This window comes from Paramormyrops kingsleyae, chromosome 22 (assembly GCF_048594095.1).
Source record: "Paramormyrops kingsleyae isolate MSU_618 chromosome 22, PKINGS_0.4, whole genome shotgun sequence".
Classification (NCBI taxonomy): Eukaryota; Metazoa; Chordata; class Actinopteri; order Osteoglossiformes; family Mormyridae; genus Paramormyrops; species Paramormyrops kingsleyae.
In genome coordinates, this window is record NC_132818.1 from 15,093,673 (window position 1) to 15,120,005 (window position 26,333).

Sequence of the window (26,333 nt, forward strand, 5' to 3'; positions counted from 1 at the left end):
GTCACAGCACAAGCCGCTCTGTCTGGATGTGTGTGGGTTTGTACTGACCATGAGCTGGAAGAAGCACCAGGCCTGCTGCAGGGCTGCCTCCCGCACTGTGCTGGTGCTGACCACCCACTGCAGGGCGAGCTCTTCATGGAGCAGCTGGGCACAGGGAAGCCGGTCAGCAGCTCAGACATGGGGGGGGGGTCAGCAGCTCAGACATGGGGGGGGGGGGGGACACAGACATGAGGGGGACTACAGACACGGGGGGGGAGGCAGTCGGCAGCTCAGACATGGGGGGGGGGACATAGACATGGGGGGGGACTACAGACACAGGGGGGGAAGCAGTCGGCAGCTCAGACATGGGGGGGGGGGACTACAGACACGGGGGGGCGGGGGGGGAGGCAGCTCAGATAAGGGGGGGGGGACACAGACATGAGGGGGACTACAGACACGGGGGGGGAGGCAGTCGGCAGCTCAGACATGGGGTGGGGGACTACAGACACGGGGGGGCGGGGGGGGAGGCAGCTCAGATAAGGGGGGGGGGACACAGACATGAGGGGGACTACAGACACGGGGGGGGAGGCAGTCGGCAGCTCAGACATGGGGGGGGGACTACAGACACGGGGGGGCGGGGGGGGAGGCAGCTCAGATAAGGGGGGGGGGGACAGACATGGGGGGGACTACAGACACGGGGGGGGAGGCAGTCGGCAGCTCAGACATGGGGGGGGGGGGACTACAGACACGGGGGGACGGGCAGCTCAGACATGGGGGGGGACGGGCAGCTCAGACATGGGGGGGGGACTACAGACACGGGGGGACGGGGAGGGAGGCAGCTCAGACATGGGGGGGGGACACAGACATGGGGGGAGGCAGTCGGCAGCTCAGACACGGGGGGGGGGGGGGACTACAGACACGGGGGGACGGGGGGGGAGGCAGCTCGGATAAAGGTGGGGGGGGCACAGTTAGGGAGGATGCCGGTCAGCAGTACAAGTGGGGGGGGGACATGGGAGGAACAAAGATGCAAGGGGGGAAGGTGCACAGACATGGTGGGGGGGCAGCCCCCACACACTCACAAATGGACACATGTCAAAGACAACAGACAATAAAAAGACATCAAATACACACCTTATTAACAACTGAACACACACACACACACACGCGCGCACACACGCGCGCACACACACACACACACACACACACACACACACACACACACACACACGCGCGCGCACACACACGCACGCACGCACACACACACTCACAGAACAGACAGACGTGTGTCAGTTGGTCTTGATGGACAGAGAGAGTAAATGAAAAGTTAGTAAAGCTGACTGTCATGTGACTAAAGTGAGGAGGGTTTTGTCAGAGTAACCTGGGGGATACACCACTTACTATTAACCAATTCTGTACATATTCAGAAGCATTAAAATCTAACCTCCCAGCCAGGTTACTGGAACAGAACCAGCTCCTGAAACCCACACCCAGAGTGTCAGTCACACCTTCCGCTGTGTTCCTCCGAAACAGAGGAGGCCCGTGAAGCCCTCCGTGTCGGTGCGATGGCACCTCGTGTGTGGCAGCCTGGAGCCCGTGAGCTCGGCCGTGTGGCCGTGGGGGGGGGGCTGTGCAGGCGTGAGATCAAATGGCAAAACAACAGAGCCCATGCTGGAACCCGACCCGAAGGCGTACTGGGCTGCCGTGCAAACACGCGAGTGTGCCTGTATGGTGTGCGTTTCTGGGTGTGTCTGCGCCGTCGCCCGTGTTACCTTCCTCGTGACCTGCCAGTAGGGGGCAGCACAATGGGAGGTGCTCTCGATGAGGGCCGACATGCGGTTGGAGCCACGATCGCAGGCCTGCCGGGGGCCGTGGGCGGGACAGAGATGGAGGCAGAGTGGAGAGAAAGGCATGGCACACAGACAGACACAGGGACTCTTAAACCCAGTCCTGGGCCCTGAGCCCGGACCGCAGGACGGCTACAGCCTGAAGCTAATGGGGTTTAGTGACATTCTGGGCTGGGGGGGGATGTATTTCATCATGAAACAGGAGGGTTGGACTGCGGGGCAGTTTTATCAGAACTGAGTTTAAGAGTCAAACATTCCTGGGTGGATGAGGCCTAGAAAGGAAGAGGAGGGGGAGAGCAGGAAAAGGTGACGAAGACACAAACAGGACCCCGAAACCCCAACCCACCCCCCGGGCCCTGCCCACCTGATCCACCCACAGCCCTGTTCCCCTACACTTCCAGTTGTAATTCTGTGAGTAACTCAATCTGTAGGCTTGGCTACCAGCAGCCAGAGGGCGGCATGTCCAAACCAAGATGCGACCTAAGCAAATTAAGCTGTTCCGAAGCAGGGAAAAAAAAAAAAATAGAAGTAGAAGAATGAGGTGATTGGTGGACTGCTGGGAGAGAAGCAGGGCGATTGGTGGAACTGGAGAAGAGGAGCGAGGTGATTGGTGGACCACAGGAGGAGGAGGAGCCGATGGCTGAAGCACAAGCACCCACCGAACTGAACAGCACACGCACAAAAAACATAACCTCATGGATGCCAGCGCACACGGGCACACGGATGCAAGCAGCCTCTCGGGGGGCATGCCTGGAGGGGGGGGGGGGGGGAGCGTGCACCTGCTTCAGCTCGCAGCTGGACGTGGCGTTCCTGCGCAGCACCGCCCTGGAGCCCCCGGGCGCGTAAGCAGAGTTCACCCAGGAGTGAGAGCGATCGATACCCTGATCCCAGAATCACAGGCCGCAGGCGGAGTGGGTCAGGGGGCACCAGGGGGGTGGGGGACAGTTAGAGATGGAGGGACGGGGGAGGGGCACAGCACAGGCTTGTGAAATCAGACACCGACAGATGGCCACAGACACAAAAAGCTCATAAACAAACAGGAAGCAGCGCCCCCTGTGTTTGTCTGTCTACAAGCGGGAGGTACCTTCTCTGGGAGCAGAGCCCCGCGCTGAAGACTGTTACCCAAACAAACACACAGACCGCAGGCTTCAAGGCAGAGCCGTCACGCTGCCATTCCCACAGGAACGGCAGTGCCCATCGCCGTGGCAACAGCCGGCGATACACTACCCATTTGCACACAGATACCAACTCTACTTAAGGAGCGGCTGTGCGTTCTGCGTCTCCATGTATAAACAGAGCAGCACTGCAAACAGGAAGTGCCGGGCAGGACAAGACTGGCTGCACAGGAAGTGCCTCGTGTGAATGTTTTAAGCACAAGGACTAGTCAGCAAAAAAATCAAGATTAAACTACAGGTCATTGCACTGAACTGGTCCAACGCTTCAGCAGACATCTGACAATTCAGGATATGCATTTATTAAAGAGGATATACAGTCCCTCCATATCAGCAGACCTACTGCGGATAGCTGAAAGCACAGTTAATGGCGAACCATCCGCAGGCCACATATATAACCTAACTTTCATGCATTTACATGTGATAGTTAAATTATGCACAGTAAGACACTGCCAACATTAAACACAGTAATAATGAAGCACATCGCACATTATATAGTACTGTGCTCTCAAATGAAAAGGATTCAGATGTTTTTGCCTAATTCTCGAGAGACAACAGACCAATGAAAAAATGTTATAAAATCAAGGGAAGACGGAGCAGTGAAAATCATGCTTTTCATACCCTTCGAAGGATGAAGGAACGACGACAAAACTCATCGCTACACAATTTACAAATTTTTTTTCAGATTGTGGTAAACTGCGGATACCTGAAACTGGATACAGAGGGACTACTCTATTCCTTTAACCAATGACACTGTAGTATTGCTTTAATGTCTTTAAGCACAGCGTAGGTAAGAGGTGCCAGGCATCAGGTATGCAAACAGGAAGTACACAAGAGTGGGGCCTTGAGGATGAGAATTCTGGGAGGACACAGGAAGAGGAGGTGCCTTGGGCATGCACAATCAGGAAGAACACAGGAAGAGGCGGTGCTTGGGCATGCACAATCAGGAAGAACACAGGAAGAGGAGGTGCCTTGGGCATGCACAATCAGGAAGAACACAGGAAGAGGCGGTGCCTTGGGCATGCACAATCAGGAAGAAAACAGGAAGAGGCGGTGCTTGGGCATGCACAATCAGGAAGAACACAGGAAGAGGCGGTGCTTGGGCATGCACAATCAGGAAGAACACAGGAAGAGGCGGTGCTATAGGCGTGTACATCCAGAGAGGGGACTCAGGTGCCGTGAGAATGTTAAACCAGGAAGGCCAAAGGAAGAGAATATTAAATCAAGAAGTACAGAGAAGAGGTGGTACTTGGAGCATGTAGAAGCAGCGGAAAAGGAGAAAAGGCGGTAGATTATAAGAAATTCAGGAGGTTAGAAACTCGTGCCAAGGTGGGAAGCTGCAAAGCGAGCTCACCTTGTTCCCAATGATCCTCTGCACCTCCTCATCGGGCGAGGCAGGCGTGGTGGCCAGGTCCGGGTTGGAGTTACTGATGCTTTTGGAGCGAGACAGCTGCAGACTGCTGGGCCGGCCCGTCGCCCGGGACAGCGTGGCGTACTGGATGGGCATTTCGTAGGTGGGTCCACCTACTGCAGCCATTTGCGCCATCAAAGGGACAGGAAATGTAGACACTTACATTTATATTTCTTTAGCAGATGCTTCTGAGGAGAATTTGGAGCCACAGAGCAGAATCAACTATCACCCTGCACCATCAAGGGCCTAGTGGTGATATGATACAGGATTCAAACCCATGACCTTCCGGATAAAGGAATGGATCTGTGACCTTGTCGACAAGCTTCTCTGCTGGACTCAGAGGGTGCCTGGGCTCAGGGTTGAGGTGTAATGGGTTTGGGGAGGGTGCTCACCGTTGGGGGGTGGGGCAGGATCACTGGTGGGCAGGTGGAAGCAGTAGTAGATGTAGGACGTCAGTAGGTTGTTGCGGCCGTGCTGGTCTTGGTTCCCCTCCAGGTTCTTGTGGATCTGATTCACCAGCAGGCCCATGGCCTCGAAAGCGGCACGGCCCAAGTTCACTGGGGGGGGGGGGGGGTGAGGGGCGAGAGAGGGATGGAGAGAGGGGAGGAGTGAGAGACAGAGAGATGGGAAGATGAGGAAGGTGGAGAGAAGAAAAACAAAGAAGTGAGATGGAGGGAAAAAGAAAAAGATGATGGCGAGAGAGTGAGAAAAAGAGAGGGAAGGAGTGCAAAAAGAGGGAGATAGAAAATGGAGCAAGGTAAGAGAGAGAGAGAGAGAGAGAAGGAGAGGGAGATCTCAAAAGTGTGGGAAAGCAGTCTCCTGCTCTCCGTGAGGCACTTTAATGAACCAGTGAAGGACGTCAGCAAAGACACAGCACCCCCTGCAGCTGTGGGGAGTCACTGCACTCAGACCTGTCAGAGAGGTACCGTGGGAACACCGTGAGAAGCCAGTCGTGCCAGTCACTGAGCCTCAATGACAGGAGAGGCGCCCAGCCGAGAGAAAAGGAAAATGCCCAAACACCCCCCAGCTCAGAACAGAGGACTAATTATAGTCTGGATTAAAGTCGCGGTGATGAAGGCTTGGTGGAGGGAGGGGGAGGGGGGGATGACTCACCGATCTGGCCGGCGATGATGGGCGGGTGCACAATCAGCAGGATGAGCTTGTTGAGCAGCTGGTGCAGGAAGCGGACGCAGGTGTCCAGCAGCGCCCCCCGCAGATGGGACATGCTGGCCTTCAGCTCCGCCTCCATGTTGGCCTCCGTGATGATGACGTCCTTCAGGCGGAAGGGGAACGAGTACTCCTCCAGCACGTAGACCAGCGTGAAGAACTTGTCGAGATATGGATCCTACAGGGGTCGCGGAGAGCGAGAGAGAGACACACACACACACGGTCACATTATTGCTATCAGTACTGACCCCTGGGGCTGTACCATCACCATAACCCACAGGGGTGTACCATCACCGCTACCTCCAAGGGACGTACCATCACCGCTACCCCCCTGGGTGTGTCCTTTTCTTGCCTTACATACCTGTGTGTGGATGGACGATGCTGCTGTGACCTCCACGTTGAACACCCCTTTGTGATTGTCAACCCACTTCATGCCTGGGAGCTGCACCTGCAGCACAGACGCAAAGGGGTACAGACCGAGCAGCACAGATGCAAAAGGGTACAGACCGAGCAGCACAGACGCAAAGGGGTACAGACCGAGCAGCACAGACGCAAAGGGGTGCAGACCGAGCAACACAGACACAAAGGGGTACAGACCGAGCAGCACAGACGCCCTTTAACCACCGACAAAATGACAGACGCTGATACCACAATAACCACAATCAATACTGACACGCATAAAAAAAATAGCCGGATGTCGAGGGAGGAGGGATAAGGGGATATGGAATGGAGCGGGGGTGCGGGGCTCACGTCGGGGGTGAGGACTGAGTAACTGGGTGGCGGCTTCTCCACGGAGACAGGGAGGCTGAAGGAGCCAGTGCGCAATCTGCCGTGCTGCATCAGGGGGATCCACTGCAGAGGAGGAGAGGGAGGTGCAGGGGGAGGTGCAGGGGGAGGTGCATCAAAAGTCAGCTGATCATCAGTAGGCACAATTAAAGTGGGGACGGGTTTACACAGAAATACACTCAAACTCTGCATGTCACTGTTATTAGGGGCTGAACAGCTGCAGTGTGACAGAGGGAGGACACAGAGTGACAAGGGCAGTGTGTGTGTGTGTGTGAGATGTGGCAGGGCCTGGGGGTGCCACCTCACAATATAGCCCCCCCACTTCATCATGAAGGTCAACCCCCTCACCATGTAGCCCCACCTCCTCACCGTGTAGCCCCACCCCCTCAGCGTGTAGCCCCACCCCCCAGCATGTAGCCCCACCCCCTCACCGTGTAGCCCACCGGCGTCTCCAGCGGCGTGTTCTGTTTGGCCTGACAACTGATGTGGTAGAATGTGAACAGCAGGTGGTGGTTGTCTGTCAGGTTGGCGGGAATCTTCATTTTGAACTCCTCATAAAACTCCGGTGACCTGGGGGGGGGGGGGGGGGGGGGATTGGAGTACAACGGAAAGCAGGGGAGGGGCTGAGATGGAGAGACACTACGCAGGAACATTAACGTCCAACAACCATTAACTTTCGGGCTTCAATCGCTTCATTGTTACTATAGGTCAAGATAATTAACGATGACATGAAACTGAAATGCGCGTGTGCAAGAACGCATTCGGCATGTAAAGCGATACACGCCGCAATTTCTTGTCTGTTATAAATATGCAGTCATGCACATCCCTGTCTATGTATTTCAGGTTTATTAATGTTATGCTTTATTCCTTTAACTGGCTGTTTTCCATGCGATGCATGAACACAAAACAGACGGACAGCAGGACGGCCGTGTGACGACAGGCTTGAATACTGGCCAGGGAGACGGGGGGGGGGGGGGAGGTTTGGAAGCAGATGGCCGCTCTCACTTGTTGTGGTAGATGACAGACGTGTAGGCCTCCTTGAAGAACTCGGCACAGCTGGACTTGCCAAAGATAACCTGGGATGGGGGTTAGGGCGGAAAGATCAGGGCCACTGCAGTCTCTGCCATAATCACATGAGCAGGAGGCCTCTGTGCTCATCTCTGCTGCAGCAAGAGACTCCCTGCCTGTCATCTCTACTGGAGACCACAGTCCAGCACTATATTACCAAACTTCTCAGAACAAAATCCTGGATATAGGCCTGAAGCTAAGAAACAAGAGTAAAATATAGTAAGACACAGAGCTAATGCGTTAATATTTTATCTGATTCACTTGTGTAAGTGGGTTCTATCCGAGGGTTCTAGCCAAGCATGTGATTGGTCACTCAGACAAGTACGGGGTTTAACCGAAGCATATGATTGGGCACTGAGACAAGTAGGGGATTTAACCGAAGCATATGATTGGGCATTCACACGAGTGGGGAGTTCTAGCAAACAATGCACTTACAGGCATGGCTTGGCTGGGATCCTCTCCTGCCATGAACTGCACCTTAACTGTAATGTTCCTCACCGAACCCTGGCGGCTGTTGAAGTTGAGGCTCTGCGGGTAAATATACAGGAGGTTCCTGACGGGGGGAGCAAAGGAGATGGAACAGTGTCAAACATTGAGGGCAACCCACGTATCAAACGTGCAATCCGGTAGCCCGAGAACGTGGTTCAACTAGGACCCCAATATCCGAACTGATGGCCCAAGACGATCCCAAACATTCTTGCCGTTTAACCCAGCAGGACCCGCTGAATTCCCTCTCGCTGTCCACGGAAAATCATTGCAACTCCTGCATGTTTGAGAGGATGTGCTCGAGTACGGCGCAAATTTGTCATGCGTGTCACCGTGTCCAAGGTTAAGCAAGAGGTCATCCTTAATTCAACAGAGCGGTCGACTGCAACAAACAACCGTCCCCCAAAGACACACAAGCTGACAAGTAGGAAGCAGGGAGAAGAACCCGGGGCGCGGTCATGGACGAGGTCGCCCTAATGGTCCCGATGCGGGCTAAAAATACACACCGCCATGCGCACGCCACTGGAGATCAAACATTGTTGAGCAACCCGTGCTGTCCAGACGTGTCCCGTTTGTTTGTGGGGCTGTGTACCGCGGGTCAGGGTGATAACGAGGGACGAGAAGCCTCCCGATTGGCTGGCTGCTTGGCAAGCTAGCGGACGGGTGTAAACACACAATATAAGAGTCGTGGATGCATTCGCTCCCACAAGGAGACGGTCCAGGATATAGAAGTAGGAGTTCCCAATTCAAGACTGGGACGAAATAAAATTAAGTCAAGAGAAAAGCAGTTTCTCTACTTTGAACTGAGACGAGGAGAAATCCTTGTGACCGTTCATCCCAGGCATGAAGGGATTGCTGCTTTTAGTGTCCGTGGCCTTATGGGTAAACGGGCCCTGGGCGACGCCCACCAATGAGACAGAGGAGAAGGCGGAGATGGCCTCCACGGACGACGTCAACGTGCTGATGTACGGGGTGCTGCAGTTCAGCGAAGTCCTCCACAGCACCTACTACAACACCGATAGCAAGCTCACCCGCATCGCCGACACCCTACAGCGGCAACAGGGGGCGCTGGAGCAACTGAAGGAGGTGGCGGAGGGAGCCGCACATACAGAAGAGCAGCTCAAACATGCCCTCGCCATGCTGCAGGTAGGGGGCGCTAAAGGGGGATAGGTCCCAGGTTCGGCCAGGTCTTGGTACATGCAAAATGTGGTGTTTGTGATTAGACAGCACAAGCGTGGCCAGATGCAACTAAACTGATGAGCAGATTACGGAATTGAAGTTCGTGCATTTGGGGGGGGGGGGGGGGGGCACATAATCATTATGAGATCAAAGAAAGTCTCTGTCTCATGGTGACAAAACGCCTTCCTAGCCTTTTTTTGGCAACCGAGCAAAAAAGTGTGGGAAAGTTCTCTGGTTAGTTGTTCATCTTTTGGTAGCTTCCGGCACCAGTAGGACGGGTGGGGGGGCTAAGAGAGCCATGATGGAAGGGGGGGGTGGGGGTCAGTGGGCACAGGACAGTGGATCTGCCATGCGGATTGTCCCGCCCAGACGCAGACGGCTGGACTGCAGCTACAGGCGACAGAGCTGGGGGGGACGGTTAGCAAGGTGGAGCAGGAGGAGGTGGAACTCAGGAACCAGGTGACCACCCTGGAGTCGGCCCTGAAGAACTCGGCCCCCGGCAAAATCAGCACGCTGAAGGTACTGCCCCCAGACAACAGACGTGCAAACACACGTAGGCGTCCTGCTCACGGCCACTAACGGGACTGTCCACAGGAGCTAACGGTTCAGAACGCCGGTGTTCTGAAGGCCTTGGTGAAATGGATCCAGGACCACAGGAAAAGTCTGGAGGACCAGAACCAGCAGCTGACCAGCCTGCAGAGGATGATGCATGAGCCGGGTACCCCCCCACTCACCCTCATCAGTTGAAGTTGAAAGCTCCACCCTACACTGTTAGTCACTGTGGCCAGACACGCAGACAGACACGCACAGACAGACACGCACACAGACAGACACGCACACAGACAGACACGCACACAGACAGACACGCACACAGACAGACACGCACACAGACAGACAGACAGAGACACACACACACACACGCAGACAGACACACTGTAACACTTTCCCAAGCCTCTTGATGAGAAACAGCAGGCGTTCCGTTCTGGAATCTTCAAACTTGAACTCTATTTGGGCTCAGTTTTAGAATAAATACGGAGCAAAAATGCATTTTTCATGTGTCTAAATATTTTGAAACAACAGTTAAGTACATTTTTTAAATTATGTATTTCAATACTAGACACTATCTCAAGTGTGATTTATGTTAGGCCTGTGTAATACCCAGACTAACCACCAGGTGGAATATATTATATGTATGCTGCAGTGGTTGGTGGGTGGCCCTGGGAAAATGAACGGAAATGGAATGTATACGTTTTATTTGTGATTTATGTGCATGTAATGCCAAATATCATTAGCCACACGTCATATTTTCTTGTTTATATAATACTTAAGATGACCTGTAGGTGGCTGTAAGGGTGGCATAAACATCACATGTACTGAGTGCAATACCCAGGTTCACCTGTAGGTGCTGTAGGGGGTGTAGACGTAGCGCGTGGGGAACTCCAGCACATCCTTGGTGGGCCGCACCCGCAGGTCTGGGTAAGGTTTGACGTGGAGCAGCTCTGGAGAGAGGCAGTAGTGAGGGACCTCTGGGGCTGGGGAGATGTCTATCTTCAGCTGGGCTGGAGGGGAGGAGGAGGAGGAGGAGGAGGAGGATGAGAAGACGGGCAGGTCCCGCCGGGGGCAGGCGGAGCACGCGTCTGTGTGCGTCTGGGCCCTTGGATACCTGTGACTGGCCTCAGCCTGCGTAGGACAGAAGACGGTCTGCGCATGTCAGTCAGGAACTTGTAGAGGTCTTCATCACTAAGCCGGTCCCCTTCCTGTAACACACACACACACACACACACACACACACACACACACACACACACACACACACACACACGCACACGCACACGCACACGCAAACACTTTAGGGACTTACCATAGGGTCCAAAAGCAAAAGCAATATGTTATAGACCGCATCAGATTTTCAGTTTCTGTTCTAGCTAATCTAGAACCATGAACTCACAGCATACAAGCACAAGGTACACAAATACTTTCACAGATATTTATAAATACTGGTGCTCCTGGACCAACAATGGGGTTAACATTCCAATAAACCCATCACAAGCACAAAAAAAATGCAAGTAAAATATGATCCCATAAATAAATAAGTAAACTACGGTCACTGAATGAGTAAACAAGTACTGTAACTGAATATGAGTAATTGAAAAGCAAAGTGATGTCATCACCCGGCATCAGTAGGAAGTGCCGTACAGCACATCACCAGCCAAAAAAACGCAGATTGAAATTCAAAGCCGACTGCTCCATGTGCATCGCTACGGCACCGTTGTGAAAGCTGAAATCGGGCCGTCTTAAAAGCAAGGAGCACCGGTGATATACACCCGGAATGAACACGAACAGACCTGCTTGAAGAAGTTGGTGACGGTGAGCGTCGCAGGACGGAAGGAGGTGAAGTTGCACATCTCCTCACCGACGCTCATGCGCTCCAAGCCCTTCTTCTTTCTCTCATTCCACGTGCCCTTCCTCTCTACCCCAGGACGGGAGGAGACGCCCTCATCGGTCAAGGCAAGCCACACACACACGCATTTGTGTTCATATCTTTGTGGGGACCTTCCGTTCATTTATACGGGCAAAACCCTGACCCCAACAATGACAACCCCTATCCAGCCCTAATCTTAACCATAAGTAACCAAACAAAATACAAGAACTTTATTTTTAGTGTTTTGGTTGCAGTCAACAAAAAAAATAAAAAATTAAGAATTTCCTCTTGTGGGGATACAAAAAAATGGTCCATACAACGTCAAAACAACAGGTTTTTATGACATTGTGGGGACATTTGGTCCCCACAATGTGATGTAGATCTGGAACACACACACACACACACACACACACACACACACACACACACACACACACACACACACACACACACACACACACACATCAGGGCCGACCCATGCCAGCATTACCTACCGGAGTCAGAGTCCGAGTCTGCTCGGTCCAGTCCGCCCACGCTGCTGACAATGTTGAGCAGGTGGATGGCGGTCCAGGCAAAGGGCATCCGGAACTTTCCGAGGCGAGAACACGACTGTTCGGCCTGCGCGCGCAGCTTCTCCAGCTTCTCCTTGTGCTGATGGTCATGCAGGCGGAGGGAGAAATAAGTGAAGAGAAAAAGGGATCTGAGAGTGAGAGAGGGGTTAGCAGGCCATTTGATGGTTTGAGATGCTGTAAGGAATGAGGCCTGGAACGTTAACTCAGGAGGAGCCCGGATACTACACTGTACTCTTAAATACTACACCGTACCCTTAAATACTAAACCGTAATCACTTCAGCTGCACAAGTGGATGTGAAAACCATTATAAATGCTTTTAGTATGTCAGCCAACTAACAGAATAAGAAAGATGAAGGAATTAATGTAATTAAGTAGCTCGTCACATCCCAGTCATTCAAAAAGTGCAGTAACGTCGACGGCTAGCTTGACAGAAAAGACTTGATTATAAATGTCCTGAGGTAACACGCTAATGACACGCTAATGACACGCTAATGACACGCTAATGACACGCTTTGGGGAATGGGGTTAAAGGCAGGGTCTCTGAAGCACAGCAGTCCGCAGTGCTGCCAGCTGTCTCATTATAACCCCAATCCGTCACTGATTATCCTTTGGCAACCACCCCCCCCCTTTCGAGTCCTGGGACATGGTTAATTTCTGGAGGGGGTGATTCAAGGGTACAAGAGAACAGGTCAACTGGCAGACGTCCCGCGCAAATGAGGCAAGCAGTGATTTTGTAACAGACACCAGGAACATGAGGCAATATCAGCTCCCCCCCCCCCCCCCGAAAGCCCTGCAGTCCACAGGAGCCAGACAACTGGACAGACTGGCTTCAGACTGGTTCCCAGTTCAGCCCGAAACCTACAAACTAGAAAACGAGGAGGGGCTAATGTGTCATATATAACCCCAGCAAAGTCAGCAAGCTTAATGAAATTAACTAATTTTGATTATCAGGCATAATTAAAAGTTGCCACGGCACTAAACACAGCTACAGACAGCGATCTTCTTCCGCTGGCTGGGGGGGGGTAAGACTAAAACTCTAAAAATATACTAAAAGTGTGACTTATAAATAGGAAAGCAAAAGAGTCGGGGGGGTAATTTAAACAGCATCCAGGCCAAATTCATTATTAAGCATAATAGGTAAAAAAAAAAATACATATTTAATGAATTGTCCAGCTTTGGAGGCTATAATGGGAGGTAGAAATTTCATCATCCATTAATGTGACCCCCCCCGGCTCCAAACCGGGTCATGCAGGGACAGGCCCCCGATCTGTGCAGCGGAACTTGACTCAGCGCCCAGAGAAAACAACACAACCTGAAACTCGAAAGGTCAGAATTGGGAAATTACTGATATCAGCTCTGGCAGCTTCTGCAAGATGTACTCACTCTCCTGCTCACACTCACACACGCACACGGAATAAGCACAGCTGCTGCAGTACCAGTTCCCACCAACAGAGGGCATACCTTGGAAGAGTCCGACTCCTTCATGACCATGTATGGCTCACAACACTCTCCGATGTCCCCTTGCTGTAGCACCTTTTCCAGCTGCAACACAACCGACCCCCCCAAGGACACACATTCAGCAAGGGCTAAACGCAACAGTGGCAATCCCTGTTCTTGGCTGGAGAGGACACCCCCTAGTGGCCGCACCTTGATGACCAAGAAGATGTCCGGAGATGGGAAGGTTATAGAGAAGATGGCGGACCGGGCCAGGGTGGAGATGGCCATGTGCGGGGTGTGTGAGCGGAGGAGGCCTTTCATCTGATCCGAGTTCAGATCAAAGTGGAAATTTTCTGAAATCTGGAGGGAGGAGAGAGAGGCTCATAAATACTTATCCATAAACTGTCCTCAGACCTTCAAATCACATATTATTTAAAAATTAACACTCTCTTTTGACCACTTGGTTCTGTGCTGGTTTTACAGGTAGTGCAACATTAAAAATGCATAGAGATCAAAGAGAAAAACTGGCAAGCAGGATAGTTGTCCAGGTGCAGCGCCGGCCTGCCGCCGCACACCCTCACTCATGCGGGCACTGAGCCTGCTGCAGCGCCGGCCTGCCGCCGCACACCCTCACTCATGCGGGCACTGAGCCTGCTGCAGCGCCGGCCTGCCGCCGCACACCCTCACTCATGCGGGCACTGAGCCTGCTGCAGCGCCGGCCTGCCGCCGCACACCCTCACTCATGCGGGCACTGAGCCTGCTGCAGCGCCGGCCTGCCGCCGCACACCCTCACTCATGCGGGCACTGAGCCTGCTGCAGCGCAGGCCTGCCGCCGCACACCCTCACTCATGCGGGGACTGAGCCTGCTGCAGCGCAGGCCTGCCGCCGCGCACCCTCACTCATGCGGGCACTGAGCCTGCTGCAGCGCAGGCCTGCCGCCGCGCACCCTCACTCATGCGGGCACTGAGCCTGCTGCAGCGCCGGCCTGCCGCCGCACACCCTCACTCATGCGGGCACAGAGCCTGCTCGTCCATGGCGACGAGTGACACCTTTTTCTTCTCTTTGGCGTCGTACAGAGCCAGGGTTCCGAAGATCGGCTCAATTTCGATTTCAAACCTGTGACGGCGAGACAGAAGGTATAGAACTGGTATAGAAATTAACGTATCACTAAGCCATTTTTTATGGGGGAGGACGTGTACAAGTCACATGGCAGTCATCCACACAGATCATGTGACCCCGTAGTTCCTCAGTTATCCTGAGACACACAAGGAACCCCCCCCGCCCCCCGCAGATACCTACAGCTCTGTTTCCCAAGGTAACCTCACTCCTGACCGCACACCTTCAGATGCAAACCGGTACCATGATTCTTTTTTTAAGTTTTATTTTACATCACTTAATGGCAGAGCACCTGGACTGTAGACACCTATCAACGCAAACCTTACAACCACCCCAGAAGGTGTAGACGTTCTGATGATATGTCTGAATCTTTCCAAAAGCTTTAATCAAACACTGGTTCAGAGCGCGGGGCCTTTTCCCCCGCTGTTACCATGGCGACCACATGACGGCATCACCACCTACTTCAGTGACAGGCACTTCACCAAGATCCTCTGGCCCGTTTGCTCCTTGGGAACCTCCGGGATCGAGTTCCGCTCCACGGCTTCGTCCTGGAAGGAGATCATAGCGGGGGTGTGAGCACGGCCGCCAGGCGGGGGGGCGGCAGTGTCGCCGTGCTGACTGACAGACAGACACGCACCTCGTCGGGCGCCGTGAAGAGCCCCATCAGGTCGGGGTGGCGCCCCTGCTGGCGGGCCTCCGTATTGCGCCGGTCCATGTCCTCAGCCGCAGTGCGCTCCAACACCGAGGGCAGCAGCGAATCCGGCGAGGAGTTCTTCAGGTCAAAGATGCTGGAGGCCCAGCTGCCACGGGGGGTGTCGTCCAGCGACACAGAGCGGCGCTTTATGTCATCCTGGGGGTTGGGGGGGCTTTGCATATTAAACATGTTTATTCATCGAGGCCCTATTAAGTTAATTTTCACTATTAATAACTTTAATATTGGGGTCTACTAGAACAGATTTATATGCTTCAATGTTCCAAAAACATTATTTTTTTAATACTGTAATCTCTATTCACAGTCTATAACGCTCTCTGAAATGCTCTGTTACCGCTTTAAGCCCCACCCCCAATGAGTCCAGTGTACTCTGACTGGTTAGCTTGCCCTATACATTCCACTGTGCAGTCTGCAGACAGATCTACGCAATCTACGCGGCCAATAAGGATCGTGTTATGAGGTGACCTCACCATGTCACGGAAGTAAGGGCTGGAATTTCAATGAGGCGTTTCAGGCAGATTAGAGGAGAGTGCTTTTGGTAAGAGTTACTCCTTTTGGCAGGTACTTTGGACCTTAAGACTTTGCAGAGCATTTAAATGCACATAAAGCTATATAACACACTGAAACAAAGGGGAAAACCAGAAAAGCATATTACGGCACCATTAAATTGACAAAGTGTTAACAAGAATTGGGGTCTTATCTTCTTGCCTAAACCACCCCCCCAGAAAATTCGTTATCACGTAGGTGTGTACATGCTGAGTGTACTGGAATGAGACAATATACACCCTTCTTCTGTAAGCTGAGAAGATACCTGTCTTAGCTTAAAGAATTGGCAGGTATCTACAAGACCGATAAGCTCCATTAAGGGGGCGTGGGGTCACCCCCAGAACACGTCACACACAGGCTGCCAATGAGGAACGCCGCACAAGAATAGGCACCAAAAGCGGCCAGCAGGGGGCGTCTGCCATAAGAGCCAGTGGCAGTGCGTCATTTTTCTGCATGACCTCTGACCCTTTCAGGCCATGGGCCTCTGAGCTGAGGCCTGTAGCTGTATTCTTTGTCGGGAGGTCCTTTAGGAAATGGTTGCGTGTAGAAAAAAAAACGATTCACCTAAAATCTCAACAGCGCGATATGCAAAGGTGTGTATTAAATCCGCCCCGCCGCTTCCAGCTACTGTGCAATAAAAACCGGACAGACAGGGATGTCGTCAGGGAAACAAAACACACGGTGTTTCCCCCGCCATTAAAAGTGATGCCTGAACTGGAACAATGAGTGCAGGGTGAAGCCGTGCATTTACGTGTGCGGGCAGAGTCCCGGAGGAATCCGGCACGCTCCATTCCCAGGCGGTACAGCCTCAAACCAGCTCCACTCATTCATATTTCAGTGCTGGTGTTCTGGTCCACTCAGAGCTCCCATGCATCCCTGAATTTATCTGTGCGTACACACCATGCATATGTGCTGGGGCGGCGTGCGGCCGAATGGGCTGGAAGACTGTGCCTCTGATCAGAAGGTCACCGGTTCAAATCCCTTGATCGGTGATGTTAGCGTTGGGTCCCCGAGCAAAACCATTAACCCCAATCGCTGTCACTGCTTTCTCAATTATACGTCACTTAGCATAAAAGCATCTGCTACACAAATTAATGTAAATACATTGATATTTATGTAGACATACATTTCTGTCTGCTCACACCTCAATGTTCACTTTTATTTATATCCAAATGTCTTCCATGTACTGCTCACTGACGGTCAGACACTGTCCCTGTCATCTTGTCCCCTTAATCTGACCTACACCAGTTCCGCATGTCATGACCCGATGTGCGAACATGCAGCGGATTTATATATAACATTTCCACTGGCTTGACCCCCCACCTGTTTTATTCTGCAGCTACGAAATAACTAAATTTTTTTCTTTATTCCACCTTTGTGCATTTTACATCAGAGGATGCAGGCAAATCTCTAAACAACTGCAATACTTCACCAGACCTGTAGGAGGTGCACTGGTGTCAATGAAAATGTTCAATCACCGCCAACAACTGGCAACTGCTGCAACACTTTTGCCAGAAGGCACAGTATCGTTGATGACAGGGGCGGCAAGTGATACCTGGTCGTCATGGCGATCAGCACTGGCCACATCCAGTTCAAAGGTCTGTTTGACAAGCCCCCGCTGCCTCTCCCTGAGCCGCTCGGGGGTTTGGGCCCAGTGGGCTGTGCTCAGGTGCTGGTACCTGCATCAAGCCATCACCACCATCACTACTATCATCATCATCACCACCGTCATCATCATCATCAAGTGATGAAGGAGAGATGGAGTGAAGGAAGATGAAAAATGGGAGGGGGGGGGGTGACAGAAAAACAGGGGGATGAAAGATGGATAAAGGAGAATGGGGGGGGTGGCACATAACTCACTTTCTCTGAATAATGAGCCAGTCGTCAGTGTAGACACCCAGGGCATCTCTGACGCGGGGGTCCAGGGTGCTGCAAGGGGAGATCAGCACAGCCTGAACCGGTGCGACAAACCAGACACCGGGGGGGGGGGCGGAGATTCACAGCCCCTCCCTCCACATGTTTTTTTTTTTTTTAAAACAGATGCAGAAATAATGGCACAAGATTAAGTCATTAAGCATATGTCTCACTGTACTGTTCCAGGTCAAGTCACTAGAGACCCCCCCCCCCCCCCCCCCCGCAGGGGACACTCACTCCTCCTCGGGCAGCGCCGGCTCCAGTGTCATGCACTCCCTCTCCTGCAGGCGGAGCTCCAGGTCATCGGGGGGAAACTCCATAAGCTGCCTAAGGGGGCCGGGCTCCGCCCCCAAGGCGTGGCTGCTGAGGAATTCCTCGAAGTCCACCGGCTCCACCACGTCCGACAGGGGCACCTGAGCAGCAGGCGGCCAGGTTCAGGGGCATGCGGGCAGGCGAAGATACACATGCACACAGATACAGACAGACACGCATGCAAACAAAGATGGACAGAGAAACACACACACAGATATGGACGGACGGACAGCCAGACAGAGACAGACAGACAGAGACAGACAGACATCTATGGCAAGGTTTCTCAACCCAGTCCTCGGGGACCACCAGACGGTCCACGTTTTTGCTCTCTCCCAATTGGCAGGGAATTGGGAGAGAGCAAAAACATGGACCGTCTGGTGGTCCCCGAGGACCGAGTTGAGAAACCCTGACCTATGGTATGTAATGAGGCACACAGTTACACTTTATTGATCCTATTCTGGGACACATGCTTGCTACACATTTTTTTGTATTCTGTCCCAAAGCTTTTTGGTTCCAAACACTGCCCCAGTGTTGTTGAGAGTTTGGTGGGGCGGGGGGCATAAAAACAGATGTACCCCTGGTACTAACGCCGGCTGACTGTCACGGACAGACCCTCAGCCCCTCCTCCAGCTCACACACACACTTACAGGTTGGTGCAGCCCCGGGCGTTTCTTGGAGAGCTGAGGGGAGCCGTACTCTCGGGTAACCTGCTTCCTCACTTCAGCAGCCACAGTCCTGGGGGGGGGAGTAGGGAGGTGGCACAAAAGCTCAGTGAAACCGACCCCATCATTTATGGGGCTGGGGATCAGCTTACATTAAATTCGGCCTCAGGAGGGACATGGACAGGGTCACGGCGGGGTGGATCAGGCATCGATTACGCATCGCCACAGGGACCGGAAGCAGGAAGAGTTTCGGCGCACGGGGAGCCCGGAACAGACATGGCACTACAGAGGAACCGTGACATGTCACGCCTGCGTGACAAGATCAGGGCTCGATACTGTCTTGGGTTACTTCAGGGTGGGTTCGCAAAAGGTCTGTGGGGAGGTGGGGCAGCCTTCACGTGTGAGGGCACCACAGTCACGATGTGATGCGGAACCAAGGCAGCGACAAAACTGCTCAGCGACGGCCTGATCGGCCACAGGTGGCGCTGTTCAGCGGCCACGAAAAGTTTTTGCGTGCTTTGTAACTGAGCAGAAAGAAACCGCATTACGAACACGAAGAGCAGACCAACTACATCGTGAGTACAAACCGTGGACGTAAAAAATGAATGTCTTATCACGTCGTGCAATTACGCTGCGCTGAAGACAAACGGAGGCTCAGTGCCTGACAGGATCAGACTGGAATGAGGCGCCACACACCCCCTCCTGTACAAACCCAGTGACACTGTCCAAATGGCTGCAGCTGCTGCCTCACACACACACGCACACAGCTGTCGTGGCTTTGGCCTCCAACATCGTCACACTGCCCTCATACAGGCAGACAGTCCAGCTCTCTGTCTGTTCGGCGGACGCATCCCCTGCAGTGCCCTCGTAACACTGGATATCTTTAGCCCCCCCCCCACCCCCATGCTTCAAGCCAAACAGGAAAATGGACAGCTACAAACAATTCCCAAAGCACACACCCCCCACCACCACCACCACCCTTTCCTGTATCCTGTACCCAGACAATGGACAAGCCTTGAACAACATCTGAGGATGGGTGCGTACATGTTTGTGTGTAGGCAGGCGTCCCTAACCTGTGAACGGTCTCTCACTTTGTTTGCCGCAACGTTTCATGATTTTCTTTGTGCATTTGACAGAAGTTGACAGAGAGCTGACTCGCAATGCAGTATGTCCTCTACCGGCTGACCTGACCTGACCATTACCGACACAAAAACACATTAACTAAATATACACACACATCTCCACTTAGCAAATCGGGCGATGCCTAACAGGCAGCTTCCCACCCTAAATAGAAACAATACAGGTACAACGTAAGCGTGAATATTTACAGTATGAGGGAAATAAATCGAGACGCCCGCTGACCGAAAACATTACTGAGACCGAAACAGAACAGCAGCCGCAGCGAAAACAGCACTTCCACTTTAAAGATGATTTATTTTTATTATAGGGGAAGCGGGGTGCAAGGTGAGCTCAGAGTTGCAGAGCTTAAGGCGGCTGTGCAAACTTTCAGCTCCCCCCCCCGGCCAATGTCGCAGCGCCCGCACGCATCCACGCACAGCCGGCGGGGGGAGGCGGCCCGATTCTCCCGGGAAGACCCCTGGCTTCTCGCTAACCAGCTGCCTTAACTCTAACCTACTAACCAGTATCGACTTAACGCGACAGAGACGAGTGTCAGCCGGGCTCACAGGGGGGACGTCGCACCGCAAAGCAATGCAGAGACGGCCGGTTAAAAGAAACGGGACTAAAGTACTTCCAGGCATCCGGTTACTGCAAGCGCAGCTGATCCGGGACGCCGAGCACCCGGGCGGAACAAAGCCGACTTTCCTGCGCTGTCATGCCGGTACATCGCGCAGGCGCCCGGGGCCATTCCCTCAGTTCACCTGCGCTGTGGCCAGGCGCGCCCAGTCCTACCTATTGATCTTGTGGGCAAAAGCCCTCCGTTCACTGGGAGCAGCCATCCCCACGCCGTCTTCGCTCCGACGCGCTCGTCCACACGATATCTCCCCCTCCGCTCCTTTCCCCCTTCTTTCTTTTTTTTTCCGCACTGTATTATTGTCCTGCGAGTCTCGCCAGTTTCCCGGTGCTGTGCGTCCGCCAGGCGCTGCCACCTAGTGTCGAGGAGCCGAATAGCAGCACGCCGGCGCGCGGCTCGAGCTCGCGCGCCCCGCGCTCGCTCCAAATTCCCCACTCAACCTGTTTCATTTGGGTAAAAGCAACTCTGACTCATATGACGATTTAATTACCGCAAAGTTATTTCACCATGAAATTCATTTACAATGGCGCACTATAATAATAATAATTAGAAAACAAAATCACAACAAATAATGTGAATGCATATACACAAATACTAAAAATAACTTATGAATGTATGAAGCATATGTATGTACAGCTCATATCCTTTGTTCTACACACTAACATAGTACCTAAAACATTGGCATTATATGTTTCAATACTATGTGTTATATACGTATAACACTTTGATGAACTTACGTGCTATTTCTACTCTTTATAACTGAAAATATCGAGAGTAAGTAACTTAGGAAACAAAAAGCGTTTGCTGAAAAATCAAACCTTCCCAAACAACAGTGTTACTTAAACGGGAATAGAAACGGCAGGTGGCACCTGGACTTCTCATTGTATGAGAATGGAAATGGGTCAACCAATCGCCTCACAGCAGATCGTAGCATCAGCCAATCGCTTCCTCCCAAGGTCGGCGGCCAAGGGCAGAATTTCCGCAAGGTGTACGCGTGGAATGTGAATTGAATACCTAAAATGTGGTAAAACGTCAGATCACGGCAAAAGCATTAACAATCTTCTAAATATGAACAAATTACAGCGTATATTTGCCAGGATATAATAATTTACACCGATTGCGGAGTTGCCATTGCTCTCTATAAAACAAAGATAAAAGGAATGCAACGGGGCGTTGTTCACATTGAGAAAAACGCGGTAGGAGCTGGGTTTGTCTTCGGAATTACACTTCAGACGCTTCGTATATGAACCACTTTGCATGATACATTAACAGTTTAACATTTATGAAATAACTTAAAAAAAGTTCAGGTGTAGACAACATGTACACATACATACATACATATGTAAGAATGTGAACACATAATTAATAATTCATGACTAATCCATGTCTGATACCTGACACTATTGAATTAGTTAGGCCTGATTTTCTTAAGGAGTGTCTGCGTTGTGAGCGCATTTACGACAGTTGTTTTATATTTATGTCTGACATATCACTTTGCAACTATGTCCAAATGGGGACCACTGGATTTTTGTTTTGCATGATCGAGACAAATGATGTATTTGATCTTAAATTCTCCCAAGATAAAGACGTTTTCGTACGTATGGCTCTATTTATTCAGATAAGAAAAATCTGATTAAAAGCCCCACAACCCTAACCAGGATAAGTGGTTCAGATGAAAGACGGATCCATCCGCTTAACATATGTATGGCTACAATATTTATACAAAAGATGATGCAGCTGACACGTACAGTAAAGATTACTTCGAAATATCTGTAATAAGCAGAATTAGAACTGAGTCTCATCCAATGTTTGAATTGCTGCTGTACCTGTTGCAGAATAGACACTGTTCAGTAAGGGGGAGCAGCGTGGCTCCATTTAGAGAATAGACGTTCCTCTTGTACTATAAAGCTCTTAATGCTTAGAGGTCCTTAACCCGCTTCGAAAATGGATGCCCAGGCTGAATGTAGTCTTGGACAAGGCCACTGCAGCCATACCATGATACGAATGAACGTAGTCTTTATTCTGCTGCGAATAAAACGGTGCCCATTGTTTTAAAACAAACTCAGACAGATAGTCCATTATATAAAACAGGTCAGTTTAGACAAGAAAATAATCATATGAAACCTGATATTGTCTACAGACGCAACCAACGCCAGCAAGCATTAAAATAGCTAACGCTGGACCAGTGCCCCACTCTCACAGACGATGTATGCGCATTCTGTTCATCTCGCTGTGCCAATTGGAAAACATTTGTTTTTATCCTCCAATTATGTTAGAATATGACTAAAACATCATCATGTTTACGTTAAATGAATAGTCAATCACTGCGTCTGTCGACATAATAAAGGCATTGGTTTACGGCATGATTTCCTAGGGGGCGCTAAAAGCGAACACACTGAATTCTGGGTGATTTTGAGGATTCGTCGAAGTGCTGAGTAAACGGTCTTTAAATGCGGTCGGTTCCGCTTTCCGGCCACCAGAGGGGGCTGTCCGCCATACGTGTTTGAAATAGAACCGCACCTTTTCAGATCAGCCTTTCCCTTTTCACGGCAAACGGTTATACTTTGCTTGAGCACATGCGTCCGGTTCCGCCCCCACCCGAGCGTGTGACCGAGCTAAAAGCACTTCGACCCTAAATAAAGACATGGAATCGAAAAGAAAATCAGCGATAGAAAATGGCTGCTTCGCTCTTAAGACACACCGACCTTGTTATAACAGATAAGTCTCTTCCCTGCCTCTTCTAAATTATTCAGAAAGGGCAAAGACAGAGGTAAGCGACTCGCTCCCCTCTGGGTCCTCTGAACCGCTGCTCAATCTCGCTCCCTCACTCGCTCTCCCTTTATCGACCCGAATGTCTGAGAGCCAGGAAGTGCTTGTCAATTTTACTGTAAAGACTGCGAATCCTGACCCCCCCCCGCAACCCCTCCCATCTGCCTCTCTCAGCGAAGTACTCGCATTACAGAGAGCAGCTGTAGACACATTTATTACCACAGAAAACTGCTGCAGGTAGTGCAACCACCCCCGCCCCCCTGCACCCCCGGTTCCACCCCAGCCCCTCTGTTCAGCACCATGGAGAGCTGACTGGGAGTAGCCTCACCCAGCCCCCCCCATCGCCCCACAACATCCATCCCCAGCACCTTTTCAGCACCACAGAGAGCTATTGGAGCCAGACTCCACTCAGACTCACATAAAAAGCACATTTCAGTTACTCTGCTCCTTATTTTGAATGAATTCAACAGCGGACTTGAAATCAATCCATTTAGGATGTCAATTAGGGTCAATGAAAAAAAAAACTAATTAAAGAATTAAGGGGGATTTCCTGGTTGGAGAGACTCTTGCTGTGGCCAAGTGCAGATAGAGGCTTTTAATGCATGTGGGTGAGTCCAACGTAGCCATCCATGCTAATGCTAACTGTGAACATCAGTCTGACCACTACATAATACATATTACTGGTAGACATAAACTTTCATTGTAAATTCTGATATACACTATTGTGCAATATATACCTACATTCTCTAAATGGCCTTAAAATGAATGATATATTGTGTGTTGTCAGATGCATTAAGACACACACACACACACACAAATATATATATATATATATCCAAGAGGTACAGGATGGCTTGATGTAGTGACTGTGTTACATTTTCGATCTCAGGATGTAAAAAGTTCTCCCTTACAGCAGCCTTTGAGGGTCAAATGTGCCATATTTTTGTGTAAAGGCGCAAGGAAGACATGTGTTAAGAGCCTTCAGTGGTTACTTCGAGATCCAGTGGAAGCCAAGAACAAAGAATAGTTTGCCCCCACTAAGTCTTGACAGGTGTCCGTCAGCAAGAAGGCGAAGAGTGTTGAGTCACTGGTCAGGATGTTTTGAGGATTTGGGTGGTGGTGGGAGAGCCAGTGTGTAGACCCACCAAATGCTCCACGTAACATCCGATAAATCTCAGACTGGAATGGCATGCTGACAGCACTTATAGTGAACTGGAAACTAGTGACTCTGAAAAAGGCCTTGCAGGAGAGTGAAATGATCTGTGATCACATCAGCTCTGGGGTTAACTTACATCTTCTCTTCCCGCTAGAGTGGAAGGAGACATGGACCCCAAGGTATACTGGTGCATTTCGGGCATAAACCTTCTGCTGTGGATGAAGGCTCTAGTGCCACAGAAAAGACATCCTGAAATGGGAACTTGGGGCAGAGATTCAGAATTTTGGGGAGGTGTGTCCAGACTCACGGGCTGATAATGAAGGTAACAGTCGTGATCGTGGTCTTGTTCTGAGAAGTGACATTCCATTTACACCACCGTACTTTTCATCTTTCGTCTCTTTCATCAAAATCCCTGCCCCCCCCCCCCCTCCATTATGAGGCAGGGAAGAAAAAAAGAGTTTGTGCACCCCCCCCCTCCGCCACCCCCTCAGATTACTGAAGAACAAACAAGGGGGTGTCTCTGTGGCTCTTTCTGCAGCCCCCCCCCCCCCTGTACTCCCAGATGGGAGTGTTTTATTTCTGGGTGTTGGGTCCTTTCCCCTGCCCCCACCCCCATTTAGAACATGGTTGAATGGGGAGGCCTCAACCCCCCCCCCCCCTTTTTCCTTTTACCCTACCCCCACCCCCCCGCCCGCCCCCCAAGCTGCTCAGCTGCCCGTCGCCCACCTGCTCTCCCGGCACGTGCCCCTGCCAAAAACACGCCCCCCCCCCCAGCCTCCCCCTCCCCACTCAATCAAGGAGTCCCATTAAACACATTACAGCCCCTCACAATGGGTACAGGCACAATGGGCTCCGTCCCACAAAGATTCTGTGCGGGACGGCCGAGCGTTTCCCCTTAGTGATGACGGAGGAGCGAAACTCTGATTTACAGCCACACACACACGGCACTAAAACTCCAGTGATTTGGCAAGACTGCAAATGAATGTAAATCAGTTTGTCAGGAGACATGGCCAGCGGTATGGTTACAGTATAGTGCTCTTAGATCAAATTTCAGATTAAAAACAGTGATTTTCAGTGAGCGGTGCTTCACAGCAGCTGCTGACTGCAGGTATTATAAGGGTCTTTTCAAAATGCAGTGCCATAAAGCCATAAAATGCACCACAAACACAGACATTTGTGGCCACAGCCAATCAGCTCTATGAACCTGGGGGGGTATTGACACACTGCTTCTTCAGGAAAACATATTTCTTGAGCTGTAACCCCCCCTCCAGGGAGGAGGTAGAGGATGATGAGATCCCTCAGAGGAAGAGCATTAGGCCTTTTTACAAGTCCCAGCTGCATCTGTCACCGACCAGCTGTGGGGCTGTGAATGGAGGTTATCTGCCCAGTGAGTTGTGGGTTTGTGGGCGGGGCTAATACCTGCTAAGCTGTAGCAGCCTCCCCCAGAATCCCTCTTTATGGCACCTTCCTTCATCCTGCCTTGAAATGGCAACTGCGGTGGGTGTACAGATAGGATTATCTTTTTGTGTTTGTAAGAGGGGTCAGGGGGCATGACTCTGTGTGTGTGTGTGTGTGTGTGTGTGTGTGGCATAGAGGGGGGTGGGAGAGAGAAACCACTCCAGTTTCCCTCTGAGATGCAGATAGCACTCTCCAGTGCCCCCACCCCCTCCAACTCCCCTCCTTCCGGTGGGGAATGCACTCTCCCTCAGACGTGAGGGTGCGGGAAGCCGGATCAATGGAGAAGAAAGAGGAGCTACTCCCTGGGATTGGGGGTGGAGGGGGGGTGACGGCCGCCCACATCTGTCGGCTAGGACAAGTCATCTGCTGGAAAAGAGCACTGCGCCGCACCATCTGTCACGCCGAAGCCGC

The 26,333-nt window shown here is 51.8% G+C and overlaps 2 protein-coding genes across 8 annotated transcripts in view; one reads left to right on the forward strand and one right to left on the reverse strand.

Moving 5' to 3' along the window:
* Positions 1-20,908, reverse strand: part of dock6 (dedicator of cytokinesis 6) — a 32,566-nt gene extending 11,658 nt beyond the window's left edge. Inside the window, exons 1-25 of one of the 7 annotated variants that reach the window (XM_072705223.1) lie at positions 20,698-20,908; positions 18,772-18,859; positions 18,050-18,225; positions 17,759-17,827; positions 17,454-17,577; positions 15,278-15,490; positions 15,103-15,188; positions 14,574-14,640; positions 13,735-13,884; positions 13,549-13,629; positions 12,009-12,165; positions 11,438-11,562; positions 10,756-10,849; positions 10,489-10,651; positions 7,863-7,980; positions 7,365-7,435; positions 6,791-6,929; positions 6,324-6,425; positions 5,935-6,021; positions 5,520-5,751; positions 4,799-4,963; positions 4,350-4,519; positions 2,603-2,704; positions 1,749-1,835; positions 49-144 (exon numbers count right to left, since the gene is read on the reverse strand). In XM_072705223.1, the coding sequence (XP_072561324.1) occupies positions 49-144; positions 1,749-1,835; positions 2,603-2,704; positions 4,350-4,519; positions 4,799-4,963; positions 5,520-5,751; positions 5,935-6,021; positions 6,324-6,425; positions 6,791-6,929; positions 7,365-7,435; positions 7,863-7,980; positions 10,489-10,651; positions 10,756-10,849; positions 11,438-11,562; positions 12,009-12,165; positions 13,549-13,629; positions 13,735-13,884; positions 14,574-14,640; positions 15,103-15,188; positions 15,278-15,490; positions 17,454-17,577; positions 17,759-17,827; positions 18,050-18,225; positions 18,772-18,859; positions 20,698-20,744 (3,009 nt within the window). In that variant the 5' untranslated portion in view covers positions 20,745-20,908. Of the gene's footprint in view, positions 1-48; positions 145-1,748; positions 1,836-2,602; positions 2,705-4,349; positions 4,523-4,798; positions 4,964-5,519; positions 5,752-5,934; positions 6,022-6,323; positions 6,426-6,790; positions 6,930-7,364; positions 7,436-7,862; positions 7,981-10,488; positions 10,652-10,755; positions 10,850-11,437; positions 11,563-12,008; positions 12,166-13,548; positions 13,630-13,734; positions 13,885-14,573; positions 14,641-15,102; positions 15,189-15,277; positions 15,491-17,453; positions 17,578-17,758; positions 17,828-18,049; positions 18,226-18,771; positions 18,860-20,697 lie in introns of all 7 variants that reach the window. The other 6 variants (XM_072705222.1, XM_072705226.1, XM_072705225.1 and 3 more) reach the window with 6 other exon arrangements.
* On the forward strand, positions 8,639-10,580 carry angptl8 (angiopoietin like 8). Its single transcript, XM_023821792.2, has 3 exons — positions 8,639-9,059; positions 9,462-9,611; positions 9,687-10,580. The coding sequence occupies exons 1-3, from the start codon at positions 8,757-8,759 to the stop codon at positions 9,837-9,839; spliced, it is 606 nt and encodes a 201-aa protein (XP_023677560.2). The 5' UTR covers positions 8,639-8,756; the 3' UTR covers positions 9,840-10,580.
* Positions 20,909-26,333: the final 5,425 nt, after the last annotated feature.